This window comes from Parasteatoda tepidariorum, chromosome 1 (assembly GCF_982258835.1).
Source record: "Parasteatoda tepidariorum strain Cologne lab strain chromosome 1, Ptep-v5.0, whole genome shotgun sequence".
Lineage (NCBI taxonomy): Eukaryota > Metazoa > Arthropoda > Arachnida > Araneae > Theridiidae > Parasteatoda > Parasteatoda tepidariorum.
In genome coordinates, this window is record NC_141755.1 from 103,899,810 (window position 1) to 103,916,073 (window position 16,264).

At 29.4% G+C, this 16,264-nt stretch overlaps 1 protein-coding gene across 7 annotated transcripts in view; it reads left to right on the forward strand.

Moving 5' to 3' along the window:
• The window catches only part of LOC107450369 (condensin-2 complex subunit G2), a 71,301-nt gene extending 59,070 nt beyond the window's left edge, over positions 1 to 12,231 (forward strand). For all 7 annotated transcript variants that reach the window (XM_016066136.5, XM_071179383.2, XM_071179384.2 and 4 more), the window contains 6 exons: positions 825 to 1,000; positions 3,827 to 3,982; positions 6,475 to 6,560; positions 7,322 to 7,425; positions 8,743 to 8,887; positions 11,885 to 12,231. In XM_016066136.5, coding sequence (XP_015921622.3) covers positions 825 to 1,000; positions 3,827 to 3,982; positions 6,475 to 6,560; positions 7,322 to 7,425; positions 8,743 to 8,887; positions 11,885 to 11,948 — 731 coding nt within the window. In that variant the 3' untranslated portion in view covers positions 11,949 to 12,231. The remainder of the gene's footprint in view (positions 1 to 824; positions 1,001 to 3,826; positions 3,983 to 6,474; positions 6,561 to 7,321; positions 7,426 to 8,742; positions 8,888 to 11,884) is intronic.
• The last annotated feature ends 4,033 nt before the right edge of the window (positions 12,232 to 16,264 follow it).

The window sequence follows — 16,264 nt, forward strand, 5'->3', positions numbered from 1 at the left end:
CTGAATAGTCAAGCTTTTGCTGCAGTTGCAATTTATTCAGAGTTATGGTTACATATTCCAGACTTTAATTCTATGAGGTAAATGTTAAATTCGATCGAAAATTGCATTTTAATCACTTTTTGATGAGCTCAATTTGCGCCGATAGTATCGTAAATCAATGTAATGTTTCGATTGTATTTTCCACAGTTATTGATATTGATTTTCATGTGGATTTTAAATATTCCAATATATTTCAGACAATATCGAAAATTTGAATCATGCATTTGAGTATTTACTTTTTAAGGCATTAATTCTCATGAATTTATGGTAGTTATTGCTATTGATTTCACCATAGTTTTTAAATCTGATGTTCTTTATCCGATAATGCTTATTACAACAGTGTAATCTCGAAACGAAATACGCATTTGAAGAGTCTGAATCACGAGATTTCGTCTCTCTTTTTTTCGGCAATTACTACTACGGATTTCATGATTTTTAATTATTTTTTATTGTAATAATTATTTGCGGCACAGGAACGAAATAATTTGTGTGTTCTCCCCCCACAAAATGAGAGAATATCACCCATAATATTAGAATAAAAAATTATTACAAGTTCAATTTAAAAAAAATTTAAAGTTTTTAAATTAGTAACATATAAGTTTCTTATTATTAAAAATATCTTGCAGAAAGATATTAGTGCCAGAGAGTTTTGTGTCATAGATAGCTCGAAAAAATTTTGCCACAGGGATTTCAATTAATTCTCATTAAGTGTATTTATTTAGATAACTATTTTGATATCTAATCGAATTGATGATATTTAAAGTTTATGTTTAATTTTTAAACAGAAGATGGACCTTCCATGATTGCACACGTGTCCAACCTGTTGACTAAATATATCACTATGGGAATTTATGCGTTTTCTGTTGAGAAAGATGATAAAGTTATCACCTTAGTATCTGATTGTTTTAGAAAATTTATCTGTTGCCTTAGTGATGATTTTGTAAATGCCTTATCCACTCATGTAAGTAATGTTCTCTAACTTCTCTATTCTATTTTATTTAATTGCGAGACTATTGAAGTATTTTGTATCAAGTATTTTTAACTTTTGTTTAATCCTGTGAGGAAACTAATACTTAGGACTTTTTTAATACTTAGGACATTTTGTATTTCATTGTGATCTATTTCTCTTACACGTTACTTAGATCAGTGATTCTCAACATATATCTCTCTCAACATTTTATCTATATAATTCTCTTACGTGGCTCCCAAATTTTGGCTGTATTTCTTTTTCGCCGGTGGCAACGTTTGCTTTGTTTTGTTTACGTTACTTTTTCTCTTACACGGCGAATCGACGAATGATTGCCCCTAAAAATGTCACATGCCAAATCTAGCTGAGGTGGCTCAACATATAGCTCTTTTAAAAACGGAAACTGAAATAACCAGAGAGCACCAGCTGCGCCAATCTCATACTATTAAGCTAGGCAGAAATGAGTAGTCTTTGTCGATAGATCTCTATTTTAGCATTTTGTCTCGAGCGCTTTTTTTCCCGAATTTATATATTATGAATTTATTTGACCATTTTTTATTTATATCACGAATTATACTATAGCACATTTCTAATAGGTTTAACGAATTACATGTCATTTATTTGAATTCAAATTTATTTTAATGACTTAGTATTTACTAAAAAGATGTAATTTTTTAAAAAACAAGTTTTTATATGGATTTGCAATGTACTTAAGTTAGTAGCGAGCGAGGCGAGCTTGGTTTGCGAAGCAAACAATATAAGATTGCATGGCAGTTTTCGGGGCTTGGCGAGCTTTAGCGAGCAGGGGGCGCAGCCCACTAGTATATACACTGGTTATCATAAATTAAGGAAAAATCACAAAAATAGCGATAACTCTTTCAAAAGTAAGCCAAACCGTGCAAAATTTGCATATGTTGTCCACTAAGAGTAGCTGAGTAAAATTGCAATATGCAAATTAGTGGCGCTGCACTCGGCTTACGTCATCTGCCTGGAGCATAAAAGTCCAAGTTTGAGAGAAAGCACACAAATTTTACTGTGATTGCGACATTGAAAATCTGAGATAGCCAATTCGTAATAATGACCTCTAGGCATCATTTGCCTGAAGAACTACGATGGAGAGCCATCGGGAGACTAGAGGCAGGGCAGAGTCAATCAGAAGTGGCCAGATGGCTAAATGTGAGTCCATCTGTGGTTCATAGACTTTGGAGGCAATTTCAAACCACAGATTCGGCATCTAGGAGGTTCAGTCAAGGGCGGCCAACTGTTACGACCAGTGCCGATGACCGATATTTGACATTAAGTGCACGCAGGAATAGAACCGCTACTCCGACACATCTTAGATCCTCTCTTGCTGCAGCCACCGGAAGGTTGGTGTCAACGTCAACTGTGCGCAGAAGGCTCCACGAAGGTGGTCTGTATGCGAGACGACCAGCCATTTGCGTGCCGCTCACATCACGCCATAGGAGAGACCGTTTGCAGTGGGCCCGACAACATGTCCACTGGACGTCAGATCAATGGAGGCCTGTTCTCTTTACGGATGAGTCCAGGTTTAGTCTAGAAAGTGACAGTAGACGTTATTTGATATGGAGAGAACCTGGGACCCGTTATCATCCATCAAACATCCGTGAAAGAGATGCATACGGAAGAGGCAGTGTCTGTGTTTGGGGAGGCATATCCTTAGGAGGGCGCACATACCTCCATGTCTTTCCAAGGGGAACCGTGAATGCTCAGGTTTATCGAGACAACATCCTTGATGCTTATGTGCGCCCATATGCCGGGGCAATTGGTGATTGCTTCCTGTTACAGGACGATAATGCAAGACCACACAGAGCTCGCATTGTTGATGATTATCTTCAACAGGAAACAATTACTCGCATGGAGTGGCCAGCTCGATCCCCGGACTTGAATCCTATCGAGCACGTTTGGGATGCTCTAGGGAGGCGTGTATCTGCCATCAATCCGCCCCCTCAGACCCTTGCCACGCTTGCAACTGCTTTACAAGAGCAATGGCTCTCACTTCCTATTGAACTGATAGACCGCATAATTGAAAGCATCACACATCGCTGTTTGTGCTGTATTGCTTCTAGAGGCAATCATATTCCATATTAAAGGTACTTTTTCTATTGCAAACCGATACTTCCAATTTGTTTATTTTATACATGTGCTAATTTCTATACTACTATTAATGTCTGATAATTTCTTTTTATGTTGTTTAATACCTTACTATGTGTTGTATATTGTGGGTAAGTTTCATAAAATTCCATGTGTAATTTCTTGAGTTATCGCGATTTTTGTGAATTTTCCTTAATTTATGATAACCAGTGTATATAAAATATCTATTATTGTTTATAAAGAAAAAAACCAAGTAAAATCAGAACTACTTATACCAAAAATACAGTCTTCAGTAAATAATTTAAAAAAACCTTTTAATAATTACTTGTTAAACCCTAATAAATACATAAATTTCCTATTCTCCCTATTCTTCAGCGAGAGATTTTTTTTTAATATTGAAAAAAAAACGAGAAAAAAAACCCAGAATAATTAAAAAATAAAAAGCGAAGTGCGTGCAAAAATCTGCTTTGGTAAACAGCAGGATTAGTCTGATTTAAATCACTTGATTTTTTTAAAAAAATAAATCATTAAGATTTTCATTTCAATATTCATTAATATATTAATCGTTTTTAATAATCATTAATAAATCTTTTTTTTTTTTTAATCTATCATTTTTTTTAAAATTCATTATTAAAAGTTTCACATTTGAAAATGCTAGAATTTATTTATTCTGGTTGAAATTATGTTCTATTATTTTTTTTTTCCTAGGGTGTTCGAGAACTTCAGAGCAATTTATCAAACTCCCTCATCACGATGTTCTTATACGGTGCATTGAAAAAAGTTGATGTCATGATTTGTTTTGTAAAAAATATTTTATCTAGCATTAGGAAAACAGTAGTTGAGAGTCAAGATGCTATTTTTGAGGTTTGTTGTGTAAATATTTATATTAAATTAAAAGCTAGAATGTATTAGACTTGTGGAAGTTTTCTTTTCCCAAAAAGTTTTATTTACTCACATTTTACTTCCTTTATTTATTGCCATTTTTTCTCATTTTATAATTGCAAAAAATTTTAGCAATAAAAAATGCTAAGACCAGTCAAATGACTATTTTTTCTGCAAATTTTTAGTGTATTTAACTGTAAATTCTCATTGCTGGTAAAACAGTGTCAGCAGTTAAGTTTTGTTCATCTTTGTCTACTTTCGTACAAGCTTACTTTAACGACAATAAAATGGCAAAAATTGACAATTGTTCCTGCAATCTTTTATTTGTTACAAATTTTTTTGAATCAAAAAATAGTAGGCAGTATGATGGGGAGAAAAGGACTTCAGCTTCTACTCAATGTTTTGCTTGAAATTGCAAATAATATATGATAATAATAATTCTTTGTAAATAGGTAGTTTGTAATAGAGGAAATTTCATTTACTCTTAATTCAACCAAATTTGCTAGGCATAATCTATCAAAATTTGTAAAACAGAAACAATCTAAACAAATTGTTAGAGGAGTTTTTTTTAAACTTTTGGGTATTTATTCCACAGTCGTTAATTCAGGTTGGTTGTTCTTAGGGATCATTTCTATTAACATATTCTGTTTTCCTTTTACTTTGATTATTTGTGCATCCTAGTGTAACTTTTTTGCATGGTCACTCTGAAAGGTCTTAATGATTTCTTCTCAACAAAATGACAATGGAAAAAAATTCTATGCCGTCCTAAAAAATCGTTTTAAATAAGAAGTGGTTGTTACTTTAGTGGTTTCACTGTCACTGTTTTGCAATCTAGTAGATACTCTGGCAATCATACAAGCTGCTACAGAGCTTCTTTCATAGATAGTTGGGCAAATCTAGTTAGGAAACAGGTTCTTGTGATGACAGGTTCTATTCTATACTTCTGTCAAATATTTTTTTACTTGAAATAAATCTGCTTCCATATGAAAACAGTGCAAATTCCTAGTAATTATAATATCAGTTTTTTCAAAATTTCTGTGTTGTTCCCTCTAGAGATTTGCAGAAAACTTTTGAGAATTGCAAGAAGTTTTATTTAATAAAATCACTAACTTTTGTCATATCTCGTACAACTATAGTAATATTCAGTAGATACGCCGTACATGCTGCACCTGCAAAAAATATCACTTAAAATTTCAAATATCATCGTATCATAACTCGTTGAAAAAAAATAAAGAAACTACGATAGCAGTTGATTTAAAAAGGAAACATTTCTGATACGACAAAATCTTTCGTTCTAGAATTTTACGCTTCAATTAATTATTATGAAACATGTATATCAGTGATAAATAACTTTACAGATGATTAAAAATAGTAAAATATTTAAACAGTTTTTTTAGGTGATAAAGGAAATGCTGAAGTAAACACCACGGAAAACAATATTGCTGAAATCGATTCGAAGAAAAGGCGATCCAAAATATTAAATATAACGTACTTTTAAAATGAAATATAAATTTCATTGACAGATAAATGAGTTTAATTTCTGAGATTGAAGCTTATGTCCCGATTAAAATATAATAACAATTTGAAATCTTGCTCTATTTCATCTGTGATATTTTCTATTAACTCATTTGGGGGATTTGTTTTGCAGAACCTCATTTTTTTTTCCTATTTTTAAATTTTATTTTCTTTCTTTAAAATTTAATCTTTTTTTTCTGCTGCACTCTGACAGTTCTTACATCAGTTAATCGGCAGTAGGTAATTTTTTATTTCTTGTATGTTGTATACAATGGTTAGCAAAAGGGACAGAAATTTTTAATCAGCGTTGAAAAATAAATAAGACAGAATTTAGACTAAAAGTATTTGCAGAAATTTAATCGATGCATGGGATAAAAAGATTTTATTTTCTATTTTTGTGACAATTAGAAAAGAAAATATTTATGAAGAAATTATAGATGAGAAGAGAGTAAAAAATATAATGAACTAGTTTATTTGTAATTTACAAATCAGAATTTTTAACCCCTTTTGTAGATGGTGTCATACGGTTTTTCGTCAAACTCTTTTATCACCCCATATTTTAATAAGAAACTAAGAAATAATTTAAAAAACGCTTTCAGAGCAAACATTACGAAATGGGTTCATAATTTTCAAAAAATTTCTGTCAAAATCTGTTTTTAAATAAATTGACTGTGAATGCAAAATTATCATGGGTGGCTTGGAGGAAATGAATTCTTCGTGTAGGCTGCATTGGTATATAGGCTACACATCGTGACAATCGAACCTTTAAACACAGATAAGCCACAGCCTATCTACAGAAGATTACTGTAAATATTAATTTTTGTACTGCTATTTATATTGAGAATATAGTTTTACGATGAATTGATAAAAACATAATCTTTTGTAGTCTTTATTAAAATTGAGCTTTTCAAAAGTTGTCATTTTTCAAAATCAATTTATATTTTTATGTTTTCTTATAGAGTTGTGAGCCATTTTCGAAAATACAAATTTCCAAATCAAGTGCTTTCCTTTTAACTACTATGTTTTATAAACAGAAAATCTTGGTGTAAGTCACATAAGTTTACTATATTTACTTTTTTTTATGTAACAATGCTCTTAGTGTGAAATTTTTGTTTTATTATTATTTTATTTTCTTAATTTTATTCAATTTTTTATACAGTCTTATGTTCCTTAAGATGACCATGCCATCCTCCCAATTCATTATTTTATTATTAATATTACTATTTTTTTATATTTATGGAGCTAAAGTGAAATTTTTTGAATTCCTTATTGAAAAGTAAAAATTATTTAAAAGTGTTTTTATGAAATATTTTTTATTTTTTAATTAATTTGGGGTTTACAATATTACTTTATCACTTATTGTTTAATGTGGTTAAATATTACATCATTGTAGAACTTCTATATTTAAACACTTTTTAAAATGGAAAAAGTGCAACAACAACAAAATAATTATTTTAATGCTACCATTGTTATTTCTCACTTGTGCAACAACTTACTTATCATCTTCTCCATGTTGACAATTATTTCAAAGCATAATTTGAGGCACATTAAAATGAATACAATATTTTCTGAACTGAAATATTTTAAATGTGAAAGGATTTTAAATTGCATACTTAATTCCCCTATCAAGTAAATACTTAAATGTTCCCTATTAAATTATCTGCATTACTCTGAGGATGCTATAAACTGACAATCCTGGGCAATTGTTGGACACTCATTTATGTTAAAAAGTACCATTTTTCAAATTACTTTCATTTATAGTGTATATAGTTTGTTTGTTACATGTGAATATTGTTTTCTTTTTAGATGTTTCTTCCATCATCTGGATAAACACCTTTCTAAATGTGAAAAAGATTCTGAGATGTGGCTTTCATCTTACATTATTATTCTTCAAACCACAGAAATTAAAAGTAAGGCATGGACTCTAATTATCCATTAAAATGAAATTATTATTAATTAATGTTATTAATTATTTATAAAATCAATTATTTTTAATTAATTTTATTTATACATTGATCTATTTTGCATTTCATTCAAATGAGAGCACTCGTCGTATCGTATCCAACCAGCTTTTGAATTCCATCTATACTGCTGGTTCTCGACAATTCCTTACTCATTGTGCACATGGCCGTTTTTGAGCATTTTTAAAATTTTTTTATGCGTCGTGTTTGCTGATGTATGGATGACTTTCCTAATTGCTTGCAAATGAAAACCAACATTCTATTTAACAAAAAAAAAGATGTTTTTCCAGTTAATTGTCATTTCTTCCCCTTTTTGAAATAATTGTTTCCCTACATAAAAACTTTTTTTTATAAACAAGACGCAATTTTGGGTTTAAATTATATGTTTACTTACAAAATGTAGTTTTACTTAAGGTAATAATTAAATATAAGTGAAAAAGGACTAAAATATTTTTAAAAAGTACTTACAGGTTATGAATTTTGATTTTCGCTTTTTAAAAGCCCTTAAAGATACTTTTTCATTGACTGTCTGCAAAAAGTGCTTAATTTTCTCTTTTCCAAAATGCGATTTTTTTTCTTTGCTATGAATTCTTCAAAAAGCGTGGTATGTTTGGTACAATGTTTTCACAAGTTCTTCTGCAATTTATTTCAATGTATGAAGGGCGCCAATCATTTCACATGTTGCATGAATGACCTCATGCGCTTACACTGAGCTGGATTCAGTAGAAAGGATTCCTGCACTTACTCATGCAACTTTGCTATGTTTTGTGACAGACTCTCAATTTGAGTCTTCATCTTCTGCCGTCTGAAATCAAACCAAAGATTTTTTTAGAATTTTTCTGTTTAGTAGGACCAATGACTAAATATTGCCAAATTTTTCAATGTTAGCGAGAAAACTTTTTTCTTTCTCTTTCTTGTTAATTATTTCGCTAATAAGGCGCCATTGTCATCATCACTAGCAAGCTGATAGCATTCTTGCACTATTCTTTTTCTAGATTACCACAATCCTTGACTAAGGGATCTTTCACTAATTACAGATTGCCATGTGAGTTCAGAGCAGTTAGCAATCAGAGAGCTTAATCACCTCAAAATTTTCATCTCACTTTGATTCATTTCATTAATTAAAGATACGAGTGTGGCCCTCTTGTATGTATTTTGAATTTACATAACAGTACCTACTCAAAAGAGTGTGACTCAAAAGTCTTAAGAATTCATCCTTTAATTTATTTTAACCCAAACTATATATATCTGTTGTTCTTTTTTTAGATGCATCTAAAAACTTGAAGAAAGAAGTTAATTGTTTGTGTAGTAGGTTAGAAAAGAATCTCCATGAACTCTATCCACTCCATCCAGAACAACTCATCTCTGTTGCAGAAATGCCATTGCATGATGATGAACGTCCAAAACAAAGGTATTGATGCGTTTTTGGAACTACATGTTGGTCAGGTGCCAAATATTATATTTTATCCCTAATTATTGCCCTACTGGCAGAATCGTGGCGACACGGTGACATTGTCGCAGAACGATACCGATTTCTTGCAGAAATATTTTTCCTTTGGGAAGTAAATAATTTTGCTTTTCTTTTCTGCAAAAATTTTTCTAAGATTTTTCTTTTCTTTAGAATTATATTCAAAAGATGCCTTTCTTGCTCATCAGGGATTTTTCTTCTGAGGATTTCGTAACAAGAAGTTTTTATAGGATGGAAAAACCCCAACCTGGAGGGCTAGTCCACTGACAAAATTTGGATATGAGAATTGGAAGCTGGAACGTTATTAAATACATAAAAATATAGTATTAAATGCATAAAAATAAATAGAAGGAATTAGATGTCCCTTGTGATTCGAATGAGTGATGACAATATGATAAAAAAGATGCTGCTTTTTAAACCCACTGGAACGAGAAAGCTGGCAAGGCCGCGGTTAAGATGGGCTGACTCGTCGGAGTCTGATTTTCTTACAATTAATGAAAAGAATTGGAGATCAAAGATAAATCGGGAATCATTATGGAGAAATCTTAAGAGGAAGGCATTGGCCCAGCCCACATTGGGCTGTCTGGCCAACTATGATGATGAGAAATTAAAAATAGCAAACAAAATCTCTTCTTTCCCTCATCCAACAACCTATTCTGAAACTTGTTTCTTCTCTGCTTGTAGAGAAACAAAAGAACACTAAAAAATAGAAAAGTGCTCTAAACAAAAATGTTTAATGATTCAAATGCATGATGATAAAAAGGCTAAATCTAATTTAACCAAAAACTAAAACATTGATTGCGAGTAACAGGGTTCGTTTGCACCTGGAGTATTGGGAATTATCAGGGAAAACCAGAATCAAAAAAAAGTCTGGGAATTGTCTGGGGAAAACATTTTACCTGAAAAGAGGGAATTGTCAAGGAATTCGACACCCTATCAAATAGCTGAATTTCACTCTTCAGTTTTCAACCGTAATTTGCACTTGCTCAGTAGTGAATTTTAAAAATTCAGATATTTTTTTTTGTCGAACTGACCATTTAAGTGTATTCCCAAGATTCTTTTATTCGTAATCATTTCTGTAGTGTTGTCAATTAGATGTCCGAATTAGGAACTTGAAACTTCTGCCTTTTGAGAGAATGGACATGTTTGTTTGTTTTTTAATCCACTTTTGTTTTTCAACTTTTTTTTATCTTTGATTTATCATGACAAATTATTGTTTTATAATTTCGGATCATGCATTAATTATTAAGGACAAGACGTTTGTTTTTTATCGACTGCTGTGTTTTTATTTATTTTAAATCTAATAAAGAAACTATATTTTTCAATTGAATTAATTCTAATTCCCCAGGGGTGTTTACAAGTTTTGCTGGATGTGAAGTCAGATCTGCTTTCATTAAAAATTATCAGCTGTTATAAATCACGGGTCTGTTTAGAAGAAATTTGGGTCTGTTAACGAACCCTTCACAAAATATCTTTTCATAAAAACGTACCCTTCACAAAATATTTTAACTTAAAAACGAACCCTTCACAAATTTGTTTATCTTCATTATTGTTTTGTTTATCAAATAAACCTTCCCAGGAAGGGGGGAGAAAAAATACAGATGTAAATGAACTAAGTTTTGTCTTTGGCAGACGCTTCTTGCTTTATTCGTCCTAAATGAATATTCTGCTTTCAGCAGTATAGGCTAAATACCAAATTTTTGTATGTTGCATCTCTAATTTAGTAGCAACAATTGCTATTTATCTTTTAAAATGTAATTTTTTTTAATTATAATTTTACAGTGTTGAGCATAATCTTGTATCTCTTTACAATTTAAAAATTCCTTGAAAGAGTTTTTTGCAATAACAAAACCCTATCTGCACAAATTCACAAACGCAGGAACCCTGGTTGAAAGAATGTTACTTAACATTTATTTTATATTCGCAAATTAAGAGTAATTTTTTCACTATTTTACAAAAACGGACCTTTCACAAAATGTCTGGACAGACCCCAGTAAATAAAAGCAGAAGATAGTTTATACTTAAGCATACAATTATTTATTACTAAAAGCAAACCATTATTTTATGAAGCAGTTTGCAGCTTTCTCTTTTTACAAGTGATACATATCTGAAGAGCTTAATGAAAAAACTTTAGTGATTTTTAATAAATGAGCGCTAAAGATTATGCTTTCCTCATTTTTGTTTTTTCGTTCAATCATTGTTTTTAGTATGTTTGTAGAGGCATAAATCACAAAATTTTGTGGTTGTATTAATTTGATTCTAACTCTTCTATAAAGGAAGATTTTTAATGATTTATGTGCAAAGCAGTTACTTGTTTTCATGAGCGATTTTTAATATTCTAGAATATAATTTAGTTTGAAAAGATAAAATAAATATGCATATATTTAGGCTTATATTCGTAGAATAAAATTTTAACAGCCTTAATTTGAGAAAAACTGGTTATATTTAAATTATCAAAATCTTTAATTATCAAAAATTCGGTAATTCTTTCCTTTTAAAAAGGCATTTTTTTTAATAGATTACAGGACAAATTCTGTATTTTCTCCCGTGCATGGGAAAAAATTGGTGGCTTTCAATAAGCTGCCGCCAATCAAACGTAGAATGGCAGCACGCTGATTTTGTTTTCTTTTTGATTTCTAGAGGGTAGTGCATTACATGTGCTTATCAGTAAACAGAAAGTGGGAGGGTAATAATTAGGAAAAAAATACATTTCTCTACTTTATGTAAATATAATAAAGTTAAAAAATTGAAGTGGAAATACAAGTTTTTAATTGAAATACAAATTACATTTGATTTATGACTTACAAAATTGAATACTCAAGTCACATTTATCACTTACATGATGCAATACAATGTGCATGCAATAATTATAATTTTATTTCTGATTATGCTTATGAATTAATTTTCAGTTATAATAGTTTGTTCTTTTCAACTTTTTAGTTTTAATATTCACTGCCACCTGGAATTAAGAAGACTGAAAAATCTTTTACATGAGAAGATGTAGTGAAAAGTATTGTGATATGTACCTATTTTTATGCTTCATTTTTATCGCTGTATGTTTCTATTGGTGTTAAATTATTATTCCATTGAAAGTTATACTCATCTGTTACATTTTATATTAATAGTTCCTCTTTGTATATATAACTCTTCCATCTGGCATGGTTTTTATTATATATTGTTGATTCGAAATTTATTGTAAATATTTCAAATGATTAAGAAATATGTGATCTTCAAATCAATATGTTTCTATATTTAAAATTTTAAAATAAATGGTTTATTTATTACAAGTTTATTGTGTTATTTTTATTATTTAAATAGTTTTTAAATAAATTAGCTATACTATGTGGTGTTATATAATAAGTGGACCAATATATGTAGCCAGTAAGATATAATATATTTTTTTTTAAAATTTTAGTTCGGAAGTGAATTGGGCAAAAAATTTGAGACATTCTTGCTTCTTTACTGCTTTTTTTATTTATTCTGTCATCTGTTTTAGGGAAGATAAAGATCTTCAATATTTTTTATTTTGTTTCAGCAGCCTGTTTTCAGCTAGCTTAGTTTATACTAAGTGATTACTACAAGGATTTTGTTTGTCATAACATATTTAAAATATGGAAAGAATAGAAAAAAAAATTTAGATTTATGATAAAATTGTAGGTCACGTCTTAAAATTTCTAATGCCAGGCTTTGTAAGCAGGAGGAATATCGGGGGGAAACCAGTAGTTTGCAGGGAAAAACGTAACTTTACCCCAAAATCGGGAATCGTCATGGAATTAGACCTCTTATTGAATTTTGGGATTTCACTTTTCTATTTACAATTTGTGCTTGCACAATAGACAGGGTGCATTGGTAAAGCGCCATTGTTTTTGTCACTGGCAAGCTAATGGCCTATATCCAAGCCATAATCCTTGAACTTGGGGATCATTCACTAATAACGTTTTATCATGTGGGTCCCCAGAGCAATAAAGAATCACAAAGTTTCCAAACCCATATTATTCATTTTATTTATTAAAAAAAAAAATTAAGTGACATTTTTATTCCTAAGATTTTTTACTCGAGAGACCATCCACTGATTGCAAAAAAAAAAAGAAAACACATTTCAAACTTTTATTGTACTTTATTATTTTTTTTACTTATTACTTTTTGTTATTGTATTATTACTTTTAAAATTTTCAGTACTCTTTAGTTGGTTTGTGAAAACGGAATAAAATGTAGAGGCAAGATTTTAAAAAAGTATGACGTGAGGGGCTTTCACTATTTTAAATGCAGTAAAAATTCTTGTGTTATTCAGATATGTCATTCGAGAAAAACTTTAATTCATCTCTTGTTTTAAAAAAATTGAACTAAAAAAATTCAATTGTCTTGGATTTGTTAAATATAATGAGTATAGGGACCATATAATAATTTACTGTTTTTCAATACTCATTGTATTAACATTTCAAAATGTGAATTTTTTTTAATCATTTCATTAAAGAAATACTGAACCAAGTAATAAAAATTTATTAGGGGCCATTCAAGAATTTACATTTGCAATATGAGTTTACTAACTATTTTCAGTTTGCTTAATTCTTCACACATGTTGATAAATTCTGTGTGATCAGTAATATTAATCTTGTTAATGTTTCGTTGAATATGCTTTTATAAATAACTTTTATTTAAATATAAAATATACACCCAATTACCTGTTTAAATAATAGTTAAATTAATTATAATTTTGAATTAAATTTTTTTTGCATAATTAAGTAAAGTAATTAAGAATTTAGAAAAAAGAATGAGTCATTGAATATATCTTTAAAATTTTGTATAAATTGTCTTTATGGTGGCTAATATAATGAAAGAAAGTGCTTTGTCAGGATCATGTAAAGTCTTTGAAAATTATTTTGTTTTTTGATTATATATATGCATGAAGAACTTTCAGGCTGGGATAGCCTGGTTGACAGGGCACTTGACTCACAGCCGTGAGGACAGGAGTTCGAATCCAGCCTGCCGAAGACTCCCCATGTAGTAAATGGCGGCTTGTGCATGTTAAATCTGTCGAACACAAAGTCCTCTATGTTCCTATAACAAATTATACCTCTGGGAGTACTGGAGCGGAGATTGATCATTCTCAAGTTCTGGTCTAAATTGCGATCTGTGGATATATGAATGGGTCAGCCTTATTTTTTATTGTAAAATTAGGCAATGCACCCTGATAGAGGATAAAAAAAAAAAAACTTTTTTTTTTTACAGACTGATCCTTATTAAGTGTTGTCAATTGGATGTTAGAGTTAGTTTAATGACTTGTTAGGTTTTTATTTTTTTTATTCCACTTTTGTTTTTCAATTTTGGTTATAATTTATTGCTTTTTCACTTTAAATAATGTATTATTTATGTAAACAAAATGTGTTTTTATCATCTGCTATATTTATTTGATATATAATAAAGATACAATATTTTTAATTGAATGAATTCTGAATCCTCATGGATGCCATATCAAGTCACATCTGCAAGAAGTTTTGCCAGAGGTAGAATCACATAACCTTTGGTTAAAAATGGTCTACTTTTATTATATTTTTTGTTTGGTAAAAGAAGTAAAAACAAAACATAGTTTTTGCCTAAACATACAATTATTTATTACTAAAGAGAGAAGGATATTTCATGACGCAGATAGCTGCTTCCTCTTTTTGCAAGTGATACATTTCTAAAACCACTACGTTTTAAATTCCTTTTTTTTTTCCATTCTCAATAAATTTTATTCTCAATCAATCAGTTCTTATTCATTAGTTTAAGGATAAATTTATTTTTTTTAATTCAGTTGATCTCCTTATATCCTGCCTTGTCCGGGATTTTAGTTTTTATATTAGCTTTTAACTATCATTCTTGTTTGGTAATTTTTAAGTGTTTTACTTATTTTGATTAATAAGTTTTCTTTGTATTTTACTTTCTTTTTTTCTTATAATTAGGTATGGAATATTATTGCTTGTAATCCTTAATCTTGTTTTATGTTAGTTAATTTAGTGATTTTAATAAATATTTAGTTTATTATAATTTGACTTAGCCTCAATTATATGAATAACATCAACTAACTTAGATATTTGTTTGTTTCTTTCTGTGTTTGTTTGGTATTAATCTTTAAAATAAGTTTTATTTATTGATTTCGTGATTTCACCATCATAATTTACATTTTCTATCTATTTATCTTATTTATGGTTAAATTTCTTTTTAAATATAAGATTTTCATGAATTGCATTTTTATAGTTTTTTTTTCTTCTTTATTCTTATAAACTTTCTTTCAAAGAATTATCAGTTGATTGAATATGATTTCTTTTCAAATAGATGCAGATTATTTGTGTAATATCTTTATTGATTTACTTTTTTATTGCCTTTGTTGTTGAAAAGTTGTTCTTTTTTTTTATTGATTAAGTTCTACTTTTATTTTTCATTTTCTTTCAGCTTTGTTTTGTTTTAGGATAATTTAAAGCTTTGGATTATCAATATTACATTTTTATCATAATTTTATTTTATTTTGCTTGCCTGTTATGAACAATTAAGCAACAGTTTCTATCAGAAAGCATTATTTTTTGATTATTTATTCTATATGATATAGCTATATATTAATTTTAATTAAATATGAATTGTTTATATATTTCTAAGTTTCTTTTTAGAATGGTTTGATCCTTGGTTTTAATTTTATTTATTAATTAAATTAGTATTGCTTGATTAAGTTTTGCAATCTTATTAATGCTTACCTTTCCCATAATTAATTTTTTAAATGGATGATATATTGGATTTTAAATGTTTATAGCAATTTAACTTCCAGACATCTTGATTTAACTTTAACTATACCCAGATTATTTATAGATTTTATTATTGTTATTCTTGTTGTTATTATTTTTTAATTCTATCCCGTAAATTCCTTTTGTCTTATTTTCACGGAAAAATTCTGGATTTTTTGCTAACCGCCATCCAAAAGTTTCCGGAATTCTAAAGTACAGAAGTTTCAAGAAATCGTCGTTCACATTTATATATAAATTATTCTTGTATATTTTATTTAAAAATATTAGAACTAGAATTTATACTTGGCATCTCTTTCATTTGTAAATATTTTTTCTGGTAGAATAATAAATGTGATTAGAGATAAGAGTAAACTTACGCATAATTATTCATTTAAATTATGCTGCATTTAATTCATTTAGAATATCATGTTTTGAAACTTCCAATGATTTAAATTTATAAAGATAGTAATTTTTTCAAAAGAAATTTTCAGGATTTTTGAGTTGGGCTCACAATCACCCCTGACACTAACTAATAATAAAGTTCCTTTTGATTGGTTATCATCGA